The sequence below is a fragment of the Pituophis catenifer genome, unplaced genomic scaffold, assembly GCF_029215685.1.
Source record: "Pituophis catenifer annectens isolate HBS135680 unplaced genomic scaffold, rPitCat1.0.hap2 SCAF_2, whole genome shotgun sequence".
In the NCBI taxonomy this organism is placed as follows: Eukaryota; Metazoa; Chordata; class Lepidosauria; order Squamata; family Colubridae; genus Pituophis; species Pituophis catenifer.
Window position 1 is genome coordinate 174296546 of NW_027256882.1, and position 15276 is coordinate 174311821.

The following is a 15276-nucleotide window of genomic DNA, read 5'->3' on the forward strand; positions in this document are numbered from 1 at the left end:
GTCCATGAAGACATTTAGTAATAAATGTATCAATTTTGAAGTATCCCTTGGATTTTTGAGTTTAGGCTGGAGAAATCTATTTTCTTTCTTCGTGGCATGACAAAATGTACATTACTCTAAATTTTGTGTGCGCAAAATTGAGGGCAGGAAAGAGAATTAAAAGAATGCTAAGCAATCCAGCATAGTGGTGAATCAAGTCTGAAGTCAGTGTAATTTTGTAAACAATCTTCTTGGTCTTTTGATTGAATAATTGAATGGGAAAGCAATCATTTGAGAAAGCACCTGTCACTCACCTTGTGTTTAGAGAATTACAAGCCTTAATTTTGTTTCCATGTGAGAGTAAATAACCCGGGTTCAACTCTTTTAAACACCCACACCCACATACACAGAGCAACTTGTTCCTCCTGGTTCTGAACAGGTTAAGAGTCAGCCACTCCGTTCCCTCCCCTGAAAGTCCTTGGTTTATCAGGCAAAGGGAAAAATTCCTGAGAGGGGGTCAGAGAAGAACGGAGAGCAAAGAGGCGCAGCCGTGAGAGACGACCCGCTCCCAGTTTTAACTTCTTCCCTGATTGTTTCGTCACCCTTTCTACCTGAAAATGTTTGAACAAGTTCAGACCTTCCTACGCCAAATCCAGGACTATAAACGTAAATATCCACTGTCTACCATTTTGTTTGTAGTTGATTTGGGGGGGAAGGAGAGAGAGAAAGGGATAAATAGAAAGGTAAATTGGGGAGGATTATTTTCTCTTTTACCCTGAGGGAGTCCAGCTTACTTAAGACTAAAATTGAAGGAGGAGGGAGAGGATCTGTTTCCTGGTAACTGCATATTGTTTTAAAATCCTTATGGGGTTGTTGACTATCAAAATGATCAGAAAGGCAATTATTTTATTAGCGTAGATATCATTCAGCTTGTTTGAAAGTTCGGATGCCCTGGAGATCTTAGGAAGGTAAAGATCTTTTGTAAGATCAGAGGGTATTGAGCTGTAAATGAGTAGCAGGGGAAAAAAGTTCATTGGGATTTGGGGCATATTGCCGGACAATTGGCCAAATATCAGCAATAGCAGGTTTATTTTACCCCACCGCAAACCCCCAAACAGGTACCAAAAAGAAGAAAACCCGGAACTGATTTTTACTTTTAAAAAACTGAGCTTGGTTCTAAATTTGAAAACAAGTAAGAATGCAAGTGCACCTGATTGCCCCTCCCCCTCATACACACCTCAAGTTCTCTAAGTGTTTCATTTTGGATATTTTTTTTTTATATCTGCTTTTGGCTGGTGGATTCTGAGATTCAAGTGAATCAACAAATCAGTTTCTGCAGCTTGATGCATGTTGTAGGGAGCAAATTGTTTGAGGGACGCACAGTGTTTCTGCAAGAGATTTAGGCATCCCCCCCCCAAGGTAACACTGAATAGGTTTTCAGGTGGAGAGTTCTTAAGCTTATTGATCAAAAGAAAGTAAGGAATTCTGCAACAATTATCTTTTTTCCTCTAAACAGTTTTTCTTTGGAAAGGAAAATGATGGAAATGATGAAAGGTGGGGGCTTTGCAAAAGGAGGACATGACAATGTGGATCTGTTGTTTAAAAAAACCATAAAAGAGCCTTGGTGGCGCAGCGGACTAAAGTGCTGTTAAAGTAGCACTTAGCTGCCAGCTGCCTGCAATTACTGCGAGTTCAAATCTCACCAGGCTCAAGGTTGACTCAGCCTTCCATCCTTCCGAGGTAGGTAAAATGAGGACCCGGATTGTGGGGGCAATAAGCTGACTTTGTATAAAAAAGAACACCGCTTAGGAGGGGCCGAAAGCCCTACTAAGCAGATATAAACAAAAGTATGAAGGCTATTGCTTAACGCATTGTAAGCCGCCCTGAGTCTCCGGAGAAGGACGGCATATAAATCGAACCAATAAATAAATAAATAAACGAACAACAAAAAAAGCCTCATCTAGAACAATCCTTAAATCTTTTTGGAAACTGATGGGCTGCAGTTTTTCTTCTTATCTTTTGATCATGTGTCAAAGCAAGCCAACCTTGTTTTATAAATTGTAGGTTCAATTCGACCATGATTCTTTTTTTTTTTTTCCTGCAGTTAAGACTTAGGAGCATTCTAGACAAATAGGTTACAGGAAGCACCACCAAGGTAGCTGCTATGTACATAGGAACAGAGTCACTCTAAACAACTGTCAGGAAATAATTTGGGTTCCAACTCGAGCCGGGTTTGCACAAGAATAAATAGAAATGAGATCCAGACAGCTGTGAGGAAATATTTATTCCTAAAAGCAAAGTTTGCCTTTAGGGGCAGTTGCAGAAAAATGGGGTACGGCAGTAGACTTTATAAGAGGAGCTTGTCCAGGATGTGGAAGTGTCTACATCAGGGGTCCCCAAACTTGGCAGCTTTAAGACTTGTGGACTTCAACTCCCAGAATTCTCCAGCCAGAGAATTCTGGGAGTTGAAGTCCACAAGTCTTAAAGCTGCCAAGTTTGAAGACCTCTGGTCTACATGCTGATTCTAGGATGACACTTGAGGGAGGGAGGGGTGTTCATTCTTGTGAACGTGCAGTTCTGCTGGGGGACTTAATTAACTCTATTTGTGTTTGCAGACTTTATCCTTTGATATGTGGATTAGGTCTGGGTAAATTATTTGGGAGTTTGAGGAAGTTTGGGCAAAGGATTTTCCCTCGTTTGCTGTTTTTACTTGATTAATTTAGTTTCAGATTGACTGTCAATTACCTAGTGGAGACGCTGATTTTCAGACCATTGTGGATTCTGTTAATGTTTTAAGGGAAGATGGAACAGTATAAAGAATAAAATATATTTGGATATAAAACTTCTCACACAACTCTGGAGGATCTCATGTTCTGAGGCTACTACGAGCTAAGAAGAGTGAATGAAACTATATAGATTAAGGCAATCTCCTTGCTAGATAGCAAATTTCAGCAGCAATATGCGGATGTGGAAATCTCCCATCTAGTGCCCCAGTGAAGTTAAATATTCAGGTTTGGGCAGGTAAACATAAACACCTATGCAGGTATCTGATTCCCTCATTATGCGGCACAAGGAATGACATTTTAGGTATACTTATTCCCCTTTCAAGAGTAGCTCTGGTGTTCAATATATTTGGAAGGAAGGTTTTAAAAAAAATACACAAGTCATAGTGGCATTATTTAGTCTTTTTCTTGACCACAGAGAGCAGAATATCCAGGCAGCAGTGGAGATGTTGTCAGGGCCGGAGATTGCTTGTGAAATTATATCTGAGCGTAGGAACAGGGCAGCATGGGATTAGGCAAGGATCCCAAACAGATGGATGGGGGAACATCTTGGTCTGTGCAGGCTGATTTAAAGCAAAAGCAAAAACACAAAACATAACCTGTAAAAATGTACAGATAATGTACATCTTCTGACATGACTCCTAATTATTCCTTGTTCCCACCCCTGAATCTGCACTTAATTAGAAGGGGACTGAAAGCAATTTTGCTGCCTCATAAGGGTGCTTTTTTACTCCAGGCTTCAGTTTACAAGTAGTAGAAGAGGTATAGGAGATGTGATGCTCACATTGCCTAGAGCTGAGGTGTAGGCCCAGCATAGTACCCCTCAGGGAGAAGTAAAAAAAAAAAATAACCAGACCAAATTACCTAGATAACAGGCAAAACGGTTGTTAAGTAAGTTTTGCCCCATTTTATAACCTTTCTTGCAGGGGTGAAATGCTACCAGTTCGCACCGGTTCGGGAGAACCAATAGTAAAAAAATACCGAACCAGTATTTCCGATGATCAGCTGTGCCGTGCGATTTATATTCGCTAGAAAGCAGGAAATTTATATTTGCTTTCTAGCGAATATAAATTGCGCAGCACAGCTGTTCCCTCCCCTCGCTGTTCTACTTACCTTCAAATGGCTGCTTTTCCCACTCGAAGCACATGTTTGGTACGCACTGAGCATGCATGCACAGCACACGGTTGGCGCACACTGCATGCATGAGTGCAGCATGCGTTTGGCACACACTGCGCAAGTGCGGGCAGCAAACTGGTGGCAACCCGCGGAGGATTTCACCACTGCTTTCTTGCCATAGTAGTTAAGTGAATCACTGCAGTTGTTAAGTTAGTATCACAGTTGTTAAGTGAATCTTGTTTCCCTGTTGACTTTGCTTGTCAATCAAGGGGACTGCAACCGTCATAAATGCTAGTTGCCAAGCATCTGAGTTTTGAGCATGTGACCATGGGGATACTGCAACAGTTGTAAGCATGAAAAAGAGTTGCAAGTCACTTTCTTCAGTGCTGTTGTAACTTCGAATAGTCAGGGAATGAATGTCGAGGGTTACCTGTATTTAGATTTCCCTGACAAGATCTGAGCTGCTTGTTTCAGAATCTGATAACATTCCTGCATCTCAAAAATTTCTGCAGGGAATTTCTTTCCATGCTTTCAATCTAGCAAATTCAGGTCATACAATTTCAAAGGTTTCACCAAATCCTCACTTTGGGAAGATGTATATTCCTTTTTGAGATGGGTTAGAACTCTGGATTGTCATGTGATGTAGAAACACACACACGCAGCAGCAGTACATCTATACAAATGTATGAAAGAATCATTGAATTGACTAAAGTAGTATTCCAGATCTGAAATGGTTGACTGTTTTTACAAGTTTAGCAGGATTTTTTTCCATCTTCACTTTTTTTTCCCTCATGTATTAATTGCTTTAAAAGAAAAAAATAGAACTAACAAGTAAAAAGAAGAAAATGAAAAAATAATTATACAGAAATATCTCTAAGTGGTCAGAGGAATTAACATGATTGCACAGTCTGTTTATCTTTGATTAGAAATTAATCCTAGAAATTATTAAGTTGCATATAAGTATATTAAACAATTTTAACAATGTAATTTAAGAATATAAATGTCTGGGCTAAGTGCCCAAATCTTCAGTAGTTTAAAAATACAAAAGAAAAAAAAACTACTAAAAACATTGTAAGATAAATGTTAACTTCCTACTTTCCCCTTGATCATCCTCCATTTATCAACATTTGGAAACAAAATATGTGTGTTGCCATCCTCCCTTACTGATCCATCTGCTCTCTCCTCTCAGCCAGTTCCCTGGGGCCCCATCACAAAGAGAGCCCCTCTCATCAGGAAGACACGGGTCTCTTAGCTCGGCTGACCCATAGTGAAGTTGGGAGTGTCTTCCGGCAGGCGGGGAACCGGGTACGCATGAAAATCCGGAATCGCAAGGAGGCAGGTGAGTGATCCCAGGGAAGAATAGGGAAAGAATTGGGTGGTGGGGAAAGGGGACACCAGACGGGGAAGTGGAAGCCGAGGCCCAAGGAAGGAGGAAGAGGAGGTGGAGTGGTGCTGGTGGAGCTGATGGGCTGGAGTAAAGACAAAAGGAAACATGGGGTAGCAGAGAGTCCTTTCCCGAAATTGATTCTGTCTGTTTGCTTCTAGGAGTTTCCAGTGATTTAAACTCTGCTGATATCGAAGTCGGGGAATGTCCATGGAGTCCCAACTCTCACCTCACTCAGCCTCAGGTATTGGAGAGCCAGAACCCAGCATGGTGACGAGGGTGCGGCCAAGGAAGGTTGGCATGTTAAATTGGCAAAGGACAGGAGGAAAATAGGGATTGTAGGAGGAGTCTACTAGCATTTTCTGTGGACTAAGACATTTCATTAAAGGGTATGAGCTTTCGTGAGCTATGGTTCTCTTCATGAACATTTGCAAAACAGGTTTTCTGCAATATACAATAAGTGCTTATGAGCCTGACACTTTTTATTTGCCCCGCAACTTAGGAGGACAGCATCTGAGGAAGGGAGCTACGGTTCATGAAAGCTCATGCCCTTTCATAAAAATTTGCCAGTTAGAAAAGGTGCTTCCAAACTCCTCTGAGGAAAATAGAGGTGAGGCTGAGTTAGAGATATCTGGAAGGGTTCTTCTGCAGGCTGCTTCTACTAGGACTTACCTCATCTCCTGCAACATGCTGGTTCTGCCCACACTAGCCTTTCCACTTCAGGATTAGCTGTCCTTGTGCCACAGGCACACCTCTTCCTCCTCCACGGCCAATAACTGCCACAATCTGAGAGAAGGGGTAGAACAAGATGCCCATCTGCCAACCAGTCAGGAGATTCAGAACGGGTGACTGGTCAACCTGGAGGATGATGAAGAGTTGGATGGTACCTGTAGTTTCTTCAGAAAGGGAACAGTAGAGTAAGTGTGAGGGGAAAAAGCAGAGTAGATTGGTCAAGGTGTTGAAATGTGTTCTTGTGGTCGGAAGGAATAATTCTATGTTGTTCTTAAAAATGTAGAATAGCAAGTGAACCCCAAGAGATGCAAGGAATCAAAAGAGGGGTTGCCAAAAAGAGGTGTAACAGAAGGTGTTCAAAATCAAGATGATGGCCTTATCTTTTTTAACCAAACCACACCCTTTTTTTGCATGAAGGCCTTGGGCTGCACAACCACTATCCTCCTCTGTGGACAACCTTGAAGAGAGTTCTCAAATGCTTCCCAACCATCCCTGCAGCAATTTCTTCTAAAGATTCAGTAAAACTTAAGAATCTATGGGAAGCACAGTAAATGTTAGGTTAGGTTAAAAGTTTCCAACAACCTATGTTACACATTTAGCCTGTTCCATTGAGTCTGAGATTCTGTGTAGACACTTGGATTTTTAACTTGGCTTGTTTCTAGGAATCCATTACATTTTTAAGTGAGAAATCCAGATTTCTGGCTCAGCTTTCCCCAGCTTGATTCCTTTCAAATGTTTTGAATCCACTATTCCTGAGAGTTTTAGTATTCCCAATCCATCTGAAAGCATACATTGGGGAAGGCTAAGATAACTTATAGAGTCTAGACCAGGGGTGGGTTCTACTTACCTTTACTACCAGTTCACATCGCGCCTGCATGCGCAGATTACCTATGATGACATCCGGGTCAATGGGCGGAGCCTCCCGCCGGTTTTACTACTGATTCTTGCGAACCGATCCGAACCGGGGGCAACCCACCACTGGTCTAGACAGACAGACATGGAGGCTTGCTGCCTGCTGCTGGTCAGGCAGCATGAAGTTGACAGTGGCTCTGTAAACTCTGTAGTCAGTCAGACGCAATTCATTTCCCTGATTGGTGTTTGTGGTCTCCGGTTAATTGTAAGGAATGCTTGTTCCTTTATTTGCGGTGGGCCAGAATGTGTCTTTAGGACTCAACCACTTCCTTGTTACATTGGTTGAATATTGTCTTTCTCTTGTGTTGCATGAGACAGAAAAGTAAATGGGTGTAATTCAATAAAGGGTATTAAAGTTGTTATCCTGTAATTCAGATCAGATTTTATTTAAGATGAGGAAACTCCTGGTAATTTATGTTCAATTGTAACCCAGCTCAGATGCCTTAGTATCATTCACATATGGCTCCAGCATTAAATGTTGATTGGCAGTGCACCTCAACCAATCTAGAATCTTTAAGGTTGAGCAGGGTTTTTTTAAAACAACGAATTGATAAAATAAAAATATAATTCTGTTGTCACAGATGATGTTCTTTTCCATTTTAAAGCATACCAAATGGTATTTTTCACTAAATGTGAAAATCCTGCTCAGAATCCTGGGAATAATCAGATGATGTACAGTTCCTGTGAGGTGTGGGTTCTAGCCTAGTGTTTCTCAGCAACTTTAAGATGAGTAGACTTCAGCTCCCAGAATTCCCCAGAATACTGGCTGGGAAATTCTGGGAGTTCAAATCCACATACCTTAAAGTTACTGAGGTTGAGAAACACAGTTTTAGCCTATTTACAGTATAGCAGTAAAAATGGGTTTTTTTTTAATTTTGAAAGATGTAACTATCGACACTTCCATGATTATTTTTTGCCTACAGACAATGTTTTCCTTACTTATATTGAATGTTTGTTGTGAATGTACAGATTGCAGGATACTTCAGTGTTTTCCATTGCAAAAGATAGTTTGGCCCCTAAAATGATTTTCTTATTCACATAGTTTTTCTGTGGGTTGCTGTTGTTAAGAAAAGACATTGGATCAGCAGCCTTCTCTGGATTGTGATCTCTCCCTGCTTCACAGGAGTCTGGCCAGTATTCAGTGGATCTGTTACGAGGACCCAGCGGCTTCGGATTCAGTCTAAGGGGCGGAAGTGAATATAATATGGACATCTATGTCTTAGCTCTTATGGAAGGTGGGCCAGCCCAGCAATGTGGCAAGATTCAGGTATGTGATGTTCTCAGGAAATGAGCACCAATGCAAAGTTGCTGAGGCCAGGCAGAGGTGGATCGGTTTTAGAAGACTTGTTGAGACTTGCAGATGAAAATGACTTTCTCTCTCTCTCTCTCTGACACACACACACACACACACACACATGTTCCTGAAGCCTTAGCTGTTGTACAATCTAGCATTCTAGAACATAGGCTGGATCGAGTATAGCAGACAGCCATCTAGTCTTAAATTACTTGGCAAGGGAACATATGTATATATCCAGGGGTGGGTTCTAAAATTTTTTACTACCGGTTCTGTGGGCGTGGCTTATTTTGTGGGCATGGTCTGATGGTCATATGACAATTCCTTAAGATTTAGCAGAGGTACTGGTCTACCAGGCTTTTAACTGCTTGCAGAGCTGTACCAGTCTACCCATTTGCTTTTGGAGTGTTCCGGTCTACCCATTTGTTTTTGGAGCGCACTGGTCTACCACCACACTGCCTTTTACCGCTGATCAGCTGTAGGCTGGCCCTTTGAAGTGCCGCAGCAAGAGTTTAAACAGTTTTTTTCCTTCTAGCCGATCAGCTGGGACTCGGGAGGCAACGAATAGATTGGGGGTGGAGTCAGGCAGAGGTGGTATTTACCGGTTCTCTGAACTACTCAAAATTTCCACTACTGGTTTGCAAGAACCGGTAGCAAAAATCCCTGTTTCCCCCCCCCCCCCCCCCCATGCCCAGCTGAGTCGCACAATCATCAGAGGCTTTTTTTTTTACTTTTAAAAGGATTTTTTCTACAACCTCTTCAGCCGAAAAAATGCTTTTAAAAGTAAAAAAAAAAAAGCCTCTGATGATCGCACAGCTGGGATCATCAAAGGCTTTTAAAAGAAAAAAAAACTTTTTTCTTTTAAATGCCTCTGACGATCCAAGCTGAGTTGCCTGATCGGCAGAGGCATTTAAAAGAAAAAAAGTCTCTGCTGATCAGGCAACTCAGCTGGGATCGTCAGAGCCTTTTGAAAGCATTTTTTTACAACCTCTTGGTTTTAAAAGTAAAAAAAAAAAATTGGCCATGCCCACCCAGTCACATTACCCCCACCACCAAGCCACGCCCACAGAACCGGTAGTAACAAATTTTAGATTCACCTCTGCTTTAGACCCCATTTGTTCTTCTTCAGGATGTAAGAGATCTGCCCATTCATAGAAACACTGGAACAGTTTAAGGCACCCTTATAACTCTGTGCTTGTACACAAGCATATTTCCCAATTTTCTTCCAACAAAAAGGGATGTCAAAGATAGGAATTCGTGTCTTTGATGCAGATTGTGAGCAGAAATTCTTTGTTGAGGATTATCACTATGGCACCCTATATCACACACAAAAGCATGCAAGTCCTTGAAGCTAATTTGGATCTTTAAAAACTTATACTTTTCTTTTAATAGATGGAATATATACTGCCTGGTACCTAGAAATGAATAAATATATAACCTTCATTTACCCAATTCACATTTCACTCACTTTTCATTATAACTTCTAACACAATATTCACCAACCAAATACAAGAGTTGGCTTCTGGGCCCTTCCTAGCAACAGCAGCAGCTTAATAGCCCCCAAAGAGTTATCAGATGATTGATATCACTTGATCAGATTCTCTTGTTTTATGGTTCCACTCGATAATCCAGGTGTATGTTTAATGGTATAATCTGAAGTTTTATTTTAAGAATATGATTTGCGAGTCAGTTTCTAATCTTAGCCATAGCCAGTTTTAACCTTACTTTACTTATCACTGCTAAGTAGTTTTAAGGAAGTAATTATTCCACAAGTTTCCATTTGAAATACAAGGGTAATATATTTGTCTTCCCAATGTATTCTAGAATAATTTTGCAATAAGCAAAAGAAGTTTGAGCTCTCTGTCAATACAACTCTGGGTATTTAATGCACAAATCCAAGAATTTCATATCCACTGCAGACTCTGACAAAAAATATACAAGTTGTCCTTGTTTAGTGGCCACAATTGGGACCAGCCACTCAGTTGTCAAGCAAAGCGATCAGTAAGTGAAACTGCAACTGCGCTTATGATCTAAAGCTGCTTTACAGACCTGTGATGGTCATAAATGTGAGCATTGATTGAAAGTGGGGGTTTTCCCCCCCATCACTGTTGCAACTGCAAACAGTTGCTAAAAGAGGCAGTTGCTAAACAACGACTACCTGTATGTTCTACTGTAGCTTTCGATATTTGTGACTAAAAGCTTGAAAACACATGGAAATGCTTTGGGAAAACTCAGACACACCCGCAACCTGTTTGTGGGGATGGTGGCTTTTTCATGCTAAAACACTGTGACAGGTGAGCGACCAGCTGGTGGAAATCAACGGGGAGTCCACAGCAGGAATGACGCATGCACAGGCGGTGGAACACATCCGCAGCGGTGGGAGCCGAATGCGACTGGTGCTGAAGAGGGGCAATGGATTCATCCCCGACTATGGTACGTCCACGTCTCTTCTGGCCTCTCCTCTCTTCCCTTCCTTCCTTAAATAAGAAATCATCTGCTTTGCGCTAAATATCTTGCTCTAATGCAGGGGTGGGGAACTGTGATTCTTTTATGACTTGTAGAGTTCAACTCCCAGAATTCCTGAGCGTGGCTGGCTCAGGAATTCTGGGAGTTGAAGTCCACAAATGATAAAGGGGCCATAGTTCCCCATCTTTGTGCTAATGCCACAAATGTGCTAAGGCATAGGTTCCAGTCCAGAGGGATTGACCTACAATGTCCTTTTTTCAATCTTTATTGAATGGCAGGATATTCTGGTGACTCTTACCCCAGAAATAAACAGAGGGAGAAGAGGGCATTAGGCTTCTCTGATTTAAGAGAGGAGTTACAATCTAGAGCAACAAATCATGCAATTAGTATTTTCCCCCAAAGCCTCTTTAGCTGCCTTTTTCCTTTGAAGGTCCTTTGCAGGAGCAGATTTTGGGTCTTCAATATTCACCCCTCTCTTCTCTTCTTTTTTCTTTCCTGCCCCGTTGCCCTTCGTATGTCCAACCCTCCATGCACTAACCCAACCTGCACATGATACTGTCTGATTCCCTCTTCCCACCTAATCTGTGCCAACTTCATCTTAACCTTTCTGGTCTGTGATTGGCTTCATACACCCCCCTCCCCCGCCTTCCTGATCTGTGCTGGCCTTGTGATTTTCCTGCCACTTCCTCACCCCCCCAAGTCTCTATCTGTCTCCGCCCCACAGGGCAGCTGCTGGCCAGCCTGGCTCTCTGCGTGACCAACTCCCCCCGGGGGGAACCCTGCTTCTGCCTCGTGGGACGGGTCGAACATAAATGGTGGGTGCCCAGCCCCCAGTGGGACCAACCCTACCACTCAGCCACTCCCCCATCTCTTCCTTGGTTTCCTGGGGAATCACATCCAAGCTAGCATGTGATAAGGGAGCTCCCATCTCTTTCTGTAGGGGAAGATGATCCTATTGAAGCCAACCCTCATTCCCCTGTTCCCTTCCCCCATTTAAAATCCGCCCTTAGTCTCCCTGATTTCTTTTCTTAGCTTTTATCCCAAAGAAGCCTACTCCAATGCTTGTGCATTCTACAATTCTGCATAGCAATAGAAAGGGAGCAATAGCCACATAAGCCACTTGAGAAGACAGATGTGATATTTTTAGGCAGCGGAGTTTATTTGGAGAAACATGGATTGCAGTCTGATTAAACTTATTTCCCCTCTTTCAGGACAGAGCTTTAAAAATATCAGCTTTGTATGTTAGCAACAAAACGTGCAATGCTGATTAATTAGAATTTACAGTGGTTAAAAAACCATGATTGCCCACAGACTTCTGTGCTGAAATAAATTTTTAGAATAAATTTACCATCAATTCTAGTGTTTGCTTTCTTTAAAAGCAGCTATCTAGTCATTAGAATTGTGGAGATCAAATTTAAAGTTTAGGGCCAATAGTAGATACCGTAACATCTTCAAAAATAGAGGATAGGATTTGAAGGACCTGGGACAACAGGACCCTGCATTAAAGATTGATAAATAGTGGTCAGAGTGCACACAGTATGACTATCTTGAGACAACCCAGGAGCAAAATACAGTAAACAGAGGTTTGTCTTTCAAATAGTGGTTTATCTACAAGGAATATATACATACACATACTAGGCAAAATCAGGCAATCAATCATCAACTATAGCATAGAAGCATACACACAGAGAGGGACACTCTCACAGGGCCTCTCTTATATATACAGCCTCTTAAAGTGATAACAGTTAAAGAACCCTGCTGACTCATTCTCATTGCATCATCATTTCAGTATTACAGCATTACAACATTACAGCAGCTGGTCAGCTATTAAATCATCATTACCCTGACAAATAGAATCAATTAAGCTTTTGTAATGCAGAAGTTAGATATTTTATACTGTGCCCCATAGCTATCGTTGCTTGTAATTACTAATTTTTAATTTTTCACTTATTTATTTGGAATTCATTTTCCATGTATTAGTATGTTAGGAAATATAATCATATAATCACAGACAAGAGATCTGTGTTAGCTCCCCAAGGCAGACATTTGGTATACTACTCTCCTGAAGTGCCAAGGGCCAAAAGGCAGCTATGATTGTTTGACATATTGTCCACTATCATAGTTGAATGAATCTTGATCAGGGAAATCATTTCCAAAGATCAAATTCCTTTCCTGACAGAAATTAACCCATGGGCTTTCTAGAGACAAGTATTCTGGAAATCAGAGAGCAAGTGGTCTCTTGGAATAGTCCAGGAAGCAGTTGTTCCCCCTGAAAGTTCAGAGGAAAGGCATTCCTTAGCAACATCTTGAATAGTCTAGACTTGTAAATTGTAGATATGGTTGCCAACTATTGCACATTTGAGTCTATTTGTTCAGCCAATAAATTCTATTCTTCTAGAAAAGTTATCCTGAGGTACCTAAGAATCTAGTAAAGTCCATTTTGCCCTGGCTTCACCCAACAATAGCTCTCTACCAATAACTCCCTACCCTGGTTCCACTTTTATTTGGCCTTGACTAGAATGTCACTGTTTCTATAATCTAATGTCAACCAATACTTAGACACAGTAGAGAGCTTGCAATAGCATTTGGTTCTTTGGGGCCTGTCCTATCAGCTCTTTCTTCAAACCAGATCTCTTTTGTTCTACTCACTGATCTCCTGTTTTTCCTAGATCGTGTGTTCAGCCAGAGCTCCACCAAGACACAGCAGGTGCTAGAGGCTGAGGACAAAGCCAGGCACCGGCACAGGAAACCAAACCGGTCCATGGTCTCCCAGCATGTGGGACAGAACCTCGGCGATGGAGATGACAGAGAAGCAGCACTTTGCAACGTCAGGCAGCAGCTCCCTAAAGCCCACCAGTCTGGCCAGTTGCACCAGAGTTCCAGCAAGGCTCAGGGAGAGGAAGAAGAGGACAGAGAACAGGGTTGGAGGCCTTATAAGCAGGGAACCAATGGGGAGAGCGAGAGCCACAAGCTACTTTCTCCCCGGCCTAGCAGGAAATTGCGGTCAGACTTGGTCCCTGGGCCTTGGCTAGTACCCAGTAAGGAACGACTGTCCCGGGCCCTCTGGGGGGTCTGTATGGGCCAAGGAGAGGACGAAGTACAAAAGGGCAACCCAGGGAGAGGAAAGGGCATGGAGGTAAAGAGGCGGAGTTAAGCCAAGCAATGTTGGGCTCAGTACAATCATGTTAAGAACTACACAGTGCCTGGCAGTGGTTAGTGGCACTGGCCATCTCCATCTGGATTAGGCCATATTCTCCTTTCCAGTGTTTGTTTTTGTTCAGGGTCTTCTCCTCCACTCACACTATGCAAAGGCATTTTTTCATTTCGCCCTCCCCATCCCATTTCCTCACAACCACACTATGCAATGATAGCTTTCAGAAGCCACCTCGTGCAGTTCTCCTGGAATTGGGCAGCAGAATTTTCAATTCTCTGGCCGCCATTCCCTTTTCCCAAGAACTGTGATGGTGTTTCCATTGCTACAATTTCCAACCCTTTGTGGTCTGCAGCTTTCTAAAGCCAGTGCTTTTAAAATGACATTTGTAGAAACCCTGGGCTCCTGAGATTTATCAGGTGTTTTTCCAATGAGAAAGAAGACCACTATTGGCAGGTGAGTTACCTGTGGAGCAGTTTATTGCTCATTTTGTTCTGCCCAAGGTGGATTTTGGAACGTCTGCAAAATATTCTGCAACCTACGGGGATTCCAGTGTCCATTTCAGTGAATTTACATGGAGCTGGGTTTAAGAGTTACTCTATCCTACAAACATGCCCTAGATTCGCCTGTAACAGCCTTCTGGAGGGAAGCTGAGTCGGTGGGTATTTTGTACGAATTTTGCTGCTGTATATTAATTTTCACTGATTAATCGTTTCCTGATTTCTCAGGAAGTCTGTGGAGCAGCCTTACCTAACCTGGTATTTTCCAAATGTGTCAGAACATGAGAATTCCTAACGGTGGGGAATTCTTAAAGTAGGAACCTTTAAATATCTAGCAGGCACCGGTAAAGGAAGGCTTCTCTGGAGCATTAAAAATCACTGTTCAAGTGTTTTTCCCTCCCTCTCTTATCTTTCATGACCATGCAGTAGAGGGGCTGCTGCTGCCGCCGCCGCCATCCACCCACCCTCTCTCCATCCAATATAGCACAATCACTCTTTTTGCTGTGGTGGCCTGCAATCCTCTTTGTCCATTCTGTTCCACTGGTCACTCAAGTTGAGAACTACAAAGGCCAGGGTACCTTTTTCTCCTCAGCCACACAGAAGGCAGTTATAGTCTCTACTCTGCTAGAGGCAGCCATAGCCAAATGAATGAGCATGCAACCTCCTGTGTGCATAAAGCAAACAAGATTCGTGTGCTGGAGGGGATTCATATCAGGCTGTGCCCCTCTGGTTCGATTGCCGTCCAGCAGGCAGTTTCAGCATGCCTCAGCCAGTCACAGGTGCACCATGGCCCTGTTAGCATGGTTTGTTTGGCTTCTGTCTGTTGTGGGTTTCTGTGCTGAAAAAGCATAGCAGGTGTGGAGTTTCTCTTGGCAAAGGATTGTGGCAAGAGGAAGTTAGACAAAGCATCTCTAACATTTCCTGAGCAGGAAGTGCAGTGTCAGTAAAAGCAAGAAAAA

At 42.5% G+C, this 15276-nt stretch overlaps 1 protein-coding gene across 1 annotated transcript; it reads left to right on the plus strand.

The window, feature by feature from the left end:
• Nucleotides 1-527: 527 nt before the first annotated feature.
• Nucleotides 528-13820, plus strand: MAGIX (MAGI family member, X-linked). The gene is made up of 6 exons (XM_070934450.1): nucleotides 528-645; nucleotides 5068-5217; nucleotides 5424-5506; nucleotides 8030-8173; nucleotides 10495-10633; nucleotides 13336-13820. The coding sequence occupies exons 1-6, from the start codon at nucleotides 597-599 to the stop codon at nucleotides 13818-13820; spliced, it is 1050 nt and encodes a 349-aa protein (XP_070790551.1). The 5' UTR covers nucleotides 528-596.
• The last annotated feature ends 1456 nt before the right edge of the window (nucleotides 13821-15276 follow it).